At 38.3% G+C, this 12,644-nt stretch overlaps 1 protein-coding gene across 6 annotated transcripts in view; it reads right to left on the bottom strand.

The window, feature by feature from the left end:
• Positions 1-12,644, bottom strand: part of RGS12 (regulator of G protein signaling 12) — an 86,743-nt gene that overhangs the window by 55,079 nt on the left and 19,020 nt on the right. For 4 of the 6 annotated variants that reach the window (XM_048941418.1, XM_048941417.1, XM_048941419.1 and 1 more), the window contains exon 3: positions 10,357-10,476. In XM_048941418.1, the coding sequence (XP_048797375.1) occupies positions 10,357-10,476 (120 nt within the window). Of the gene's footprint in view, positions 1-117; positions 263-9,173; positions 9,607-10,356; positions 10,477-12,644 lie in introns of those variants that run through there. The other 2 variants (XM_048941423.1, XM_048941422.1) reach the window with 2 other exon arrangements.

Here is a 12,644-nt window from a genome sequence, read left to right on the forward strand (position 1 = left end):
CTCCTTAGAAGCATAATTTATCGTATTTCACTGCAAGATTTCTTAGCTCAGAAGGCTACTCATTAAACCATATTCCTGTTTTCTGTTCTCTTTAGATAAACAAAACTTTATACTTACAGACACTTGACTATCAGTAAAAGTTTTCTCCATGTATAAATAGTTTAATAGTTCATCGTTAAGAAACAGTCCCTTCAACTTTATTATTTAGCTCTTTCTGAACACATATTTACTTCTTCCAGAGTCCAGTCATAAAATGAGGCTTCTCTGTGTGTTGCCCTATCAACACCTCTCCCATTCTCCTCCTCCCCAGCACATTCTCCGCCCTCAGCACGAGTTCTGTATCTTCTCATCCAGAGGCACAGGCAGCTTTTAGCATGTTGTTTAGGCAGGTCCTATGGAACAAGAAAGCTTCTCAAAAGGCAACAGCGTGCTGCTGAGGAGATTGCTAATGTAAAATGCATTTGGAAAAGGCCTAGAGGATTCGGTCCCTAACATTTGCCCAAACTTGTTTAAGCATTGAGTAAACCTAATTTTCGTCTCCAAATTATCTTCAATTTTAATACATTCCCCTTTGATGAGTAAATTTTCCAAATGAACTGAATGAATCAATCCCTATTAAAAACACTCAAAATATCATCTAAAATTATTTTTTCTCTTAAAGAAGAACAGTTAAACTTGTAAGACGTGCAGCAATTTTCTTCCAGTTTCCAGCATGTAAGTGCATGTCTCTGTATGATTACAATCACATGCATGCCCGTTTCGCAATCTATCTCACCCTACCCAAATGCTGCATGTTGCTCTGAGTAAGCAGGGCACTGCCACTTACACAGCTCTCTTTCTGAACAAAACACAGTTCTCATCCTCTTCAATACCACACCTACTCTCCAGACAAGCCAGCAATAACTGTGTGCCTTCAGAAAGAACTGCACACACTTTCTGGCCAACAAATCATGCTTAATACTACGCTTTTGGAGTACCCTGATCTAAACAGAAGTAGAAACTAGGCTTTTTCTTTTTTTCTTTTTTTCTTTTTTTTTTTGTTTTTGTTTTTTGAGTTTCAAAAGAACAGATTAAATGTTTTGATAAACTAATATTAAGTAAAGCTCAGCAGCTCATCTGGAAGGAGCTCCACAGGTGATTCCTTTTCTTTAAACTTCACTGGACTGATGAATCCACGAGGACAGTGGAAATTAGCCAAAATCCCAGCAGTTCAAGCAGTAAATGCAATCAGAATCAATTCACAGAAGGGTACAGTACTCTCATTTGCACCATATCTATTCTGTGGCTATATTCTGGAAATGCCAATTCAGTTCATTCCATAAGACTTTAACTCCTTCAATAACACTAACCAAACCTCAGAGACAAAAATCCTTCCTCATCCCCATTAGCATGTGACGTGACAGTGACACAGAAGGTGACTAAGTGCAGCAGAGGAAGGGCAGTAACACGAATCAAAGCAGTCACCTGGCTCCTTATTCCCTCCAGAAATTACATGAGCAATCCATTCTGCAGCAGGAAAGCTGTTAGAGCTCTCTCTCTCAGAAAGCAGATGCTGCAAAGAGTTGTAATACAGCAGTGTGTGCTCCCAGAGCCCACTGCAGTTATGCTGCACTGGCAAATGATGCTCCATCAGTGAGTCCTCCCCTTCACAAACAACAGGGTTGCACCACCTGAAAGGTGACACAGCTTTCTGTACCTCAAGAACAATCCACAATCCCAGACTTAAAGAAGCAATGTCCATTCCTGAAGATGGCAAACTAGAAATTGCCCCATCAGTTTCAAGCATGTGTTTACCAAATGCAATATTCAATTTCCAAGAGCAGCCACAGATGGATGCACAGTGACAAGTAGCACAGACCGAGAGATATTTCTTGACTACATTCTCCCAGACTTCAGGTACTTTTAGTTCAGATTTCCTGAACCTGGTGTGGCTTGTCTCCTTTATAATACCCAGTAGGTCTCTTTTCCAAATATTTGTCCATTTTCCCCCAAAGACATGCATATTTCTTGCATCCACAGCACTCAGTGGCAAGACGTTCCACAAACCTCCTCACCTGCTGCATGAACAGTTCCTTGGTTTGTTTTGCTCCTGGCTTCAGCTACCCACAATTAATGGTGCTGAAGAAGGCTGCAAGCAGTCAATCCCATTTGTTTCTTGTATGCCACCCACAATTCTGTACTCATTACACCTTCCTGAAACATTTCCACTTCTAATACTCTATAACATTTTGAAATAAAGAAACCAGAACACAATTTTTAAATTGGCAAAAAAGTGTGACCATATCACAGTATTTACACCATAGAGCGTATGGCTCATGTGTATGGAAAATGGTTCATTTTCCTCTGATACTTCCCCAGTAATTCACAACACTGGATCTTTTGGTTTATTGACTGTGTACAGAGCCGATATTTTCATACAACTGTCCCTTATAATGCAAAGACCACACTTCTGAAGCAGCTAAGAGACATAGATGCCATTTGATATATGAAGCTAGGGCGATTTTACCTCATTTGCATTGCTTTGCATGTATCTACATACATTTTCATCTGCCATTTTGTTGTTCAGGCATGCAGTCTTACAAATGCAGTCTGCTCACATCTTCAGAGACTGTTCTTGTCCTTATTAATTTGAGTAACTTCGCCTCACTGCTGACCTTCTTGGGAGGAGCCTTAAAAGATGTTCTTGAATCAACAAATGTAACATTAGAAACTGAAGCAAAGGTTATCCTTAAGCAACAAAGCATTCTGGATTTCAATAACAGATCTCAGTGCTGAAACCTATTTTTCTGCCTTAATGTCAAGGGGTTAAAATACCTCATAAATTAGAGCCAGGAGAGTAAACACACTCACAGAATCATACCATCACCAAAGCTGGAAAAGACCTCCAAGATCATCCAGTTCAACTGTGCAATTACCACCAATATTTCCCCACTAAACCACTGAAAAGAAGGCCAGGTACCAGAGGTGATGGCAAAAGACACCCTCAAGAGCCTGCCCACCTACTGCTGATTGTTATGTTGCTACTCAGACAAAATGGAACCAAGCGGACGGAGCCAAAATAAGCTCTGATACCTTATGTGGTTGAGCTAAGGCAGTTACCTTAAATTGTTTATCCATGCTGAACCTCACAGTGAGTCCATTAGAGATACTGACAGCTTATGAATTCACCAGCATCCACTCCATAAAAAATCTTAAGAATGGTGGTACTGGCTACTGGCAAGAAGTAAGACCTGACATCAGAGGATGCAAGCAGAATACAAGCTCTAGTCTAGTCCCCGAAAGCACATACTGCCTATGATTCTGTGACAGAAATGGGCTGGGGAGCCAAGCCCGGAGGTAATAACGCTCAGGCACTGCTTGAGTGGTAGGGTCAGACAATTCATTCCTGCAGGAGAAATTTCTGCATGCAGTGCCAACTCTCTATCCACATTCTCTATGGAATCCATTCCAGACAACTCTGTTCATTTCTTGTCAGGCAGCAGGATGAGCACTGCTGCATGCACATCACAGTGCAAACACAGATGAGATTCAGCTCTCATCACACTCTCTGACTACTTGTTTTCTTATGTGCAATTCAAGACAAATTTCTCCAAGATTTGAAATAAAGAAATTAACTCAAAACTGTAGAAAAGAGAAAAACGTAGAATTACCCAAGTATGATCACTTTATCAACAGAAAACAAGTCTCAATGTTCTCAAGTGTCTGCAAAATCACAGTTTCACATTCTGGAATGTATTTAGAAATAAGCACCTTCAATTCACAAGAACCAAGAAGATACACACAGCTTGTGCTCATCTGTTGACAAAGCCACCTCAGTTAGATATTTCACAAATGTATAAAGTATGAAGAACATAAGAACTTTCCACGGTACATTTTATACACGTAAGAAAAACTTACAGCAAATGTTTCAAAATTACTATGTAGTATAAAATGTCCTGAAAGGTTTAACATAAATGCCAGTGCACAGTATGTGAGGGGAAAAAAAACGTGTACTGCTAATATTATTTTGTCCTCCTCTGGGGAGTAGCAATGAGTGTAACTAACATACCTTATAAGAAGTGCTAAAGTCTGAAGCAGATGCTCCAGAGTATTCTGAAAAGAGTCTGAAGTACTTAACAGAGCAGCCAGAGAATGAAACGTTAAAATTCATATTCTTGGAAATCTTTAACAAGCCCTGAGAATGATGTTAAAACAAATTCTAAAGGATAATACGCGCATCAGAATGAGATGACGGTAACCTAGAGCCATGCTGGCTATATCTGTAGCAGTCAAATAAAAAGTGCCTGAGCTCTTCTGTAGTTCCAAAGATAGCTGGTGTTTTCTACCATACCACCAAGCTCTCCCAGCCTTCTATCAATCACGTGGATTGCAAACTGCCTGTTGGGAAAAGTGATGCTAACCATGGGGGCAACATCTAAACCGTGACCAGAAATCATCTGAGAAAAACACACTAGCTGGCTCAGGACAAAGCGGCATAAATGGCAACTTTGATGGCACAACAGGACAAGTGTTACACTCCATTGCCTATCTCTTGTCCTGGCCCTGTTCCATTTTACAGCACAGGAGTACAGCCATTGAGCAGCACAGTTAGTAAGAAACTTCATCCAACAATGTAACAGCCAGAAGCCTGAACGTAGCAGAAGCCTGGAATTCCTGTCTGAAATGCTAAATGCTTTAAAAGCCTTAAAAAGCATCTCCATGACCACATATACTACAGTAATTCAAGGTAAAGAAATGAATTTCATCACAAAATGACACAATTGTGTCTAACTACATATGTTACAGTTCAGACAGAGGGTTTGGACTTCTACAGCAAGTGAGTGTAAAATCAATAAGCAGACAACTTCCACTTTAGCACTGTTTGAAAAGCTGACACCTAGTGGCACATTTCAAGAAACAGGTTCAAAGGGATGCTAAAAATCCTCTAGAACCACCTGCCTCACTGTATTGACCACACTGCTTTTGATGGAGCCCAGGATACTATCCAATCTGCTATCTGGAGATTTTTTTCTTGCAGGCAGTTTTGTTCCACAACTGGCTTGTCTTCTATCTTCATGAAGGCAGACTCAGGACAAGAATGTCTCTCAGACAGTTACATCTTAGGTAAGAATTAGGACAAAATCCATACAAAATGCAATATTTCAAGTAATAGAGCGTGGAAGCCATGTATACCAGCAACATAGTAAGTTATCACATAATTGGTAAAACTTAAGACAAAGACATACATTATTTTCAAATTTTAAATGCACAAATCTAAGCTGGGAATGAAGAGGCCTTGGTTTAAACCACATTATTATAGCAGACACAGTGGTGGTATTCAGGCCATGGCAATGATCTAAGATTGTTGGTGAGGAAAGCTTTGAAGAGAGTATTAATGCTTTTTATTAGATGGACTTACAGGGTGGGAAAAGTTTGGGGCATGTTTAACTCTTCTTGTCTGATTTTCCCAGTACACTCGCTGGTCCAACACAAGCTATTATCTCCCTGTGTAAGCTTTGTCTGATTATTTAAATCAGTTAAACAAAGACAGGTACCCACTTAAAAACTCATTATTAAGTCAAATGAGCATTTAGGGTTTTTTGCCACTCACAGATGCCAAAACTAATATCCAGCAGAGGCATGTCATTCATTAGTATAAAACCCTCATACTGAGGAGATGTGTTGTATGCTTTCAATTTGCAGATGAAATGCAAAAGAAGTTGCTTCACTGGAATTAACGAAACAGAAAAAGAATCAAGCATTATTATCTATAATAACAGCTAATAATACTAGATTATTAACGGTTATAATTAAGATAGAACATTCTAACAAAAATTCCTAACACTAACTATTAAAAGGAATGTATGATACATTCCAACTTTAAAAACATTGCTGAAATCTAGAAATTTGATACAATAAATGTTCTCTTTCATGTAAGATTTAGCTTTAAGGATGCCAAAATGGGATGAAGTCAAGAAGAAAAGAAGAAACAGCTATCTTTTTTGTTCTAATATTTAGTTAAAAGAATTAATATTCTTTAATTTTAAAGCAACCTCTAAATTAAAAGATTGTTTAACAATATCCAAAAAGTAACAACATTCTTATTCATTTGCATAAGATGTGAGGTCTCACATTATTCTGCCCTATTTTTAACCACAGAGGAATACCAAAGGGAAACGTTTCAGAAGTTTTCAGGAAACTCAACAGCTCTGAGGTGTTCTCCTTGGCCAGACAGGAACCCAAATTTGCTGACTTTGAGGGACCGCCATAATGGTCCCCATTTTAACACATTTCAAAAAAAGATACGAATGCAACAGGTTACTGTTGAAGATGTTATGGAATCTGGTGCTAATATTGATGCTGGAAAAAAAAGATGATTCTGTTTGATGCAACTTTTTTAAAAGACAGTGTTCTACTTTCTGCAGTTTCACAGAATCATCTTCAATGTACTTGTAGGTCTACAAGCAATGACACTGCCAGGACAGAATCCTGCAAGACAGAAAATGAAACCAATGGCACTTGCCTACAGGGAAGAAATAAGAAGACAGAATCATGTCCTCTCATTAAATAACTTTAACATATTCACTTAAGCTTATACCTATGAACCAGCAGTACTTGCTGCAGTACGATTGGTGGAAATCACAGATTAGCATACTTGTGAACAGGTACTATTTCATAACAACAAATGATTCACATGGAAAAGTTAAAAACTACATACGTAGTAGTAGGTATTTTCTTAATGGAAAAAGGTTTCTTGTAATTTAGTAAAGAAAAAGCTCTGAATACAACTTTGTGGTTGACACTAATTTTCTGAATTCAGTTCTAACACAAGATAATATTCAGCTTTGGTGAAAACAAGCACAATTTCCACAATTCTGAACTAAAAGTGCATTTTTTTTGTGTTTCACGAGCCATTTTCCTTACCATACTCCTAGCACAATCATGGAATTATAGAATCACTCAGGTTGGAAAAAACCCTAAAGATCATTGAGTCCAACCACAACCTAACCATCCTACCCTAACTAACAACCCTCCACTAAATCATGTCCCTGAGCACCACATCCAAACGGTTCTTAAACACATCCAGGGATGGTGACTCAACCACCTCCCTGGGGAGCCGATTCCAGTGCTTAACAGCTCTTACTGTAAAGAAATTTTTCCTGATATCCAACCTAAACTTAAACTGGTGCAACTTGAGGCCATTTCCCCTCATCCTGCCCCCTGTCACCAGTGAGAAGAGACCAGCCCTGCTCTCACTGCAATCACCTTTAAGGTATTTGAAGACAGCAAATAATGTTATTGATTAAATTTGTACATTTATTCTATTTTAATCTCCCCAGATTTAGAATGATCCTGTATACAGATTCTAACAGTAAAAACAATATCTACAGGTTAATCCTACATATCTGTATATTTTTTTAATGTGTGCACAGCTTCTACAGGTAAGGAGAAATACTCAAGCAGGGCAGTGTATCATTACAGTTAGTTCTAACTTAATATGAATATTGTCTGTGTGCATACAGCCAATCATAATATAACTATTAGAAAGAAAAAGTGAAATATTCTCTTGGTTTGTATTAAGCTTGGATAGTTGGCAAAAAAAAAAAAAAAAAAAAAAAAAAAAAAAAACACAACTGCAAAGAAACCACGCCACCTTATGGCAGAAGACAGCAAAACTGACAGCTGGTATTTCACACACAGCTCCAAAGCCAAGAGGAGTTAAGTTCATCCTTCCAAATTAAGTACAAATGCAACGCTCTTCAGACACATAAGAAATGAACTGCATTCGGTGTACACCCATAAAAGAAACAGCACGGAACCAATTGGAAAAGCAACCTGGATCTCAGCAGGAATCAAACCCACAAACTTAGAAAAGCAAATTCATTTTCAAATGCCACGTTTGGGTCAGTACCTTGTCCATTCTGCTGAAACGGCCAGAAAGAATACAACTGAGTAATCTGTGTAGTATGTTCATGAACGTTACTTCAGAGGTGGAGTCTCTAAGAATTTCCGGCTATTGTTATTTCCTCTCCCAGTGACTCTAAATAGATGGCCTGAAATAATCTAAACATGTACTGAGAGCATTGTTTTCTACTACACCTAGCATAACCACAGTCAGGAATAATGCTGCAGCAGCAACTTTAAAGCAAGATGCAAAAATCAAAACATCTCAACGCTATTTTACTTTGACTTGTGAAATTTCTGCTATTATTCTCGAGGTTGGTATTTCTCCCAGTGGCAAGAACACATGAAAGCAAAATTCTCCTGTGGCATGCAGAGACAAAATGAAGTTTCAAAGTAAAAAGAAGGAATTGACAGCCATCCAGACCCAAGCAGCTACATGTAATAAGGGCATTCATCTAAATGTATTTTTTAATACAGATTGTTTCTAGTTTTCCAATTTAAACCTTGGCCTAAGACGCTCAGCTGAAGTAACAGCTTTAGTTATTAGGACTCTGCATAGCACAGAGTCTTCTCGGTCCCTCCAGTTGGTGCTGTTCCATTAATTTATACACACTGGTGAATCCCAACTGGGACACAAAGAGAGAAAAATGAGCTTTTTAGACAAGTGACATCTTTCTGAAATTAACAGGCAGTAAGCACCAAGTCGCTATTTTAATGAATATTTACACAATATAAAACTGCTCCTACCGCAGAAATTAAATTATATCCTGGGTCTTTAAAACCCTTTCAGAATATGAAATATTATGAAAAATATGAAAAATAATATGAAATATTTACTCACATAAATCTCAAAGAAATCTGAACGTGGAAGAATGTGGTGTGAACCCTGTTTTTTCCTATCTATCATACATGAGTTACTGGAGCTCTCAGATATTCTGAGAAGGTTCTCTCTTACTGCGACCAGAAATTCTGTCAAAACTAGCAGCAAGCTTTTTAATTTAGAAAAGTCACCATTTTCTAATGAAGAAAGATATACCTAGACAGTCACCAAACAGCTTTATCCACAGGATCTTGCTCTCCTAATTAAAGAAAGCTTTGCAATAACCATATTAAATTTAGGAGCGTACAGAAATGAAGAAGTATTTCCTGTGATTGGTTTAATAAATAAATAAATAAATGAAAAGCAAGGCACTTAAAAGCTCTGGAAAAGATAGAAATAGACTGCAATAGAAAAAGGGTACAATCTTGTCCTTTAAAACATCTGAAGGATAAGGAATGACAGATCTTACCTGCATTCCCTAAGAAGCTCCTTCCATATATTCTGTTCCCTAAAAGTCCAGTGCACCAAGCTCTCCACTCCTTTAGTTCAGACTTAGCGAAATGCCTTTCTTCCTACATTTTGCCACAACAGGAAGCTCAAAATATCTTTCTTTCCTCCTCCCATCTCAAATGCTTTTTATACACCTCCTTCCCATTTAGAGGAATCTGCGTGCCATATTCCCTCCCATGCCAAAGAACAGTATAATCTGTATTTCATGGTTCCTATGCCAATAGTTCTGCACATATCTGTGTTTCTGCACAACAGCAAGCCTTCCACAGAAGCATGATAAAGGAATAAGGGAACCCAAACCATGGATCGGGTTTTCAGAAAGAAGCACTCCAGAAGAGAAGATATCATGAAGCCATATTCTCTCAGCTTGAGGGAGACATACAGCAGAGCAGGAGCAGGTGTTCAAATTCAGGCAGCTTTTCATTCTCTGCTTCCACCAAAATCAGTAAAGTTAGGCCACTGAGGCCCACGCATCAGCTGATGTTATATACCAGATGTGAAATAGTGTTACTGTGTCACACTCAGAAAGACCCAAAAATCACCATATCAATCACAAGCACCAAGGTGATTAGGTATTCCTTTTTCCTACTGCTGACACAAAAGGAGGAAAAACTTATTTTTGCCTTTTTCAAACAGGAATTTTTCCATACTCTTAAAGCTGCATTCCATAGGGAGTCACATAAAGAGCCTGTTCTTCATACAAAACCCTCACAACAAATTTAATCCCCCAAAATGTTCTCAATGCAATGACTATCAGCTAAATGAAACAAAAAGAACGTGATGAACATGAGGGGTTTTTCCTCATTGTTAACATTAATGAATTAAAACCACTGTTTTACTCAATATGACCAGTGGTGATGGACAAAATAAAGTCAGAATTTCCTACAGAAGGAACAGCTACTGCTAACATCAATGCAAACTATTAAAGAAAACTCAGAAATTCAGGTTAATACCTGAAATCTGCATTTCATAGAATCATAGAATCATAGAATCATAGAATTTCCCTCACAAAAACGTCATATTGTCATTAATAACTTCATTACACTACAGGTATTGCTACTTTTCTTCATTTATCATCAAACTTAATCACTGTAATACTCCCCCCAGGACTCATTTCTAAGTTTTAAGTGGAAGCCAATTACCTCCAGGTCATCCAGTGAACGAGTAATGCTGAATCGCTTCGATCTCCCAAATGATCTCCGAACAGAAGAACGCTGCGGAGGAGCCTGATTTAATCCCATCGGACGTCCAAATTTTGCACCCTAAGCAAAATAGAAAACATACATGATCCTTCTTTCATTTTAGTACTTTATTGATCACAGCTGCAGCATCTGAAATTTAAACAATCCTAATTTTGTCCCGCTTAGTGGGTACAGAATTCCAAGAAGACAAATTTGCAAACCACTAACAGGTTAACTAAAATCATTAAAATTATGGAAGTACTTTTCCAGACTCAGGTCAGATATGAATATTCAGCATTACATTACTGCAACAATATGAGTCAGGTTGCTACGGTGTACTCATGCTACCTGTAAGTATTAGTAAGTAGGCTACATGTAATTATTAGTAGATTGAGCTTAATTAAAGGCCAGATAGGCATAGCTCCTCATTGCTTAACTAGAAGGTTCTTACAATGACAAAGTATTTGTCTTCTCCATTGGAAATTAAAATCCTAGAAGTCACCTCACACAGCTTCTGTTGGAATCTTTCTCCACAATAAATACATATTTTTTATTTTACTCCATTTTAAATAGTTTCACTACTTTACTACTTTGGTAAAATCCAGCTTTTTTAAAAATCACACAATGCAAAGTGCAGGAAGTACATTAATCTTTTCTTCCAAGGAAAGCAATTACCTCACTCTGATAACTAGAACTGCGGCTGCAACAATTAAATCTAATAGTTAGCAGTTTCCCCCCCAGTCATTCTCTTTCTCCTTAAAAAGTCACCAAAAGTCAGTTAAATTGCAGTAACTCAGCTTGTACATATCTAGTTTATGCCAAATGGAAAATTTAAGCCTCAACAGTCGGCACACAGTCAATGACTGGTGCTAAGCAGATGTACATAAACTCACTACATTATAAAAACTTGTGATTATGTGCCTGAAATTTTGGATTTTTTTCACAGTAACATTCAGTGCGGGAAAAAGTCCTTCTCTTCTGATGTTCGCTTTCTTTGAAAAATGAAAATAATGGAGTTTATTTCTGAGTAAATTTTCTTCACAGTTTCATTTCAGCATCTTTCTTCATCACAGTTAGCTTAAAAAATATTTGTTAGCACTTTTTAGAGCTGCTTATTGGAAGCTCTGCAGCACTAAAGTATATTTTTTCTATTTGTTTCTTCCTTTGGGCTACTTTCTGTGCCTTCAGTCCTGAAACACGTTGGTATCCCTTCAATCCTGTGACAGAATACCTCTATGTCACTGAGAGAACAATCACAAATTTCACACTTCCCGTCTCACACCAACCACCACTCCATGAAGTAGCGAAGAACACTGAGAAATGTTACACCACTTCCTTAGTGCAAAAAACTCAGCAATCCAGCAGTAGGTGTGTTTAATTCTTCCTACACAGTCAATACTATCCTTTAGCAACAGATCTCCAAGAGTCACCAATAGTCACAACAGGCAGCTTAAAAGCCCATAGAAATGTCAAGACATAACACAGTATACAGAAATCTGAAGCATGCAGCAGGATTCATCTCCAGCTTCTTTATTCAGTATGAGGAGCAATCTATTTTTATGTGAAACCTCTTTCCCTCCTCATTTCTGATTTTGTAAGGTATTTTATTGGCTGAGAAGAAATGGGGCAGCTTCTGCCAAGGAAAACTGGAAAGCTGGCAACTGGAGATTAGCTCCTAAGGATTTTAAGAGAACATTTAGAAGTGCAATATGAAGAGCTAAGATGGCTTTTGCTAACACAATCAAGCAAATGTGAAGACAAGAAAGTTGCTAGCTGTAATTTGTCACAGACAGCACCTGCTGGCATGAGGACAGCTCCTGCCTTTCTGAACTCTTCAGCATCATCTGCTCACCCAGGCAGGTACCACCGCAGTGGCCATGCCTAGCTCACATCAGCCACAGGCCTTCCTGCTTAAAGTGAAAGCTTACACCTAATGCAAGAATTTGTGTCAAACAGTGAATTCCACTCCGTTCTGCAGCATCCATAGCATAGCAAAATACTGACATGGCTGCTCCTGTGTGAGGATGTTCCTGTTGAAGCAGCACAGATATATGTGCACAGCTCTCAGGCCTCCCCACTAGCCAAGTATGACCATTCCGCTTTGGGAATTTTTCACTTTTTAATCTGCAAATTACTGGTAAAACAATCAGGATATGAACACCTTAGTAAATTTTAAGGCTAATGAGACTAATGCCATCAATAACATGAGCACAACTGGTATTTTGAAACTAGGGAATTTGTTACACAGT

The sequence above is a fragment of the Lagopus muta genome, chromosome 4 (genome assembly GCF_023343835.1).
Source record: "Lagopus muta isolate bLagMut1 chromosome 4, bLagMut1 primary, whole genome shotgun sequence".
NCBI lineage: Eukaryota > Metazoa > Chordata > Aves > Galliformes > Phasianidae > Lagopus > Lagopus muta.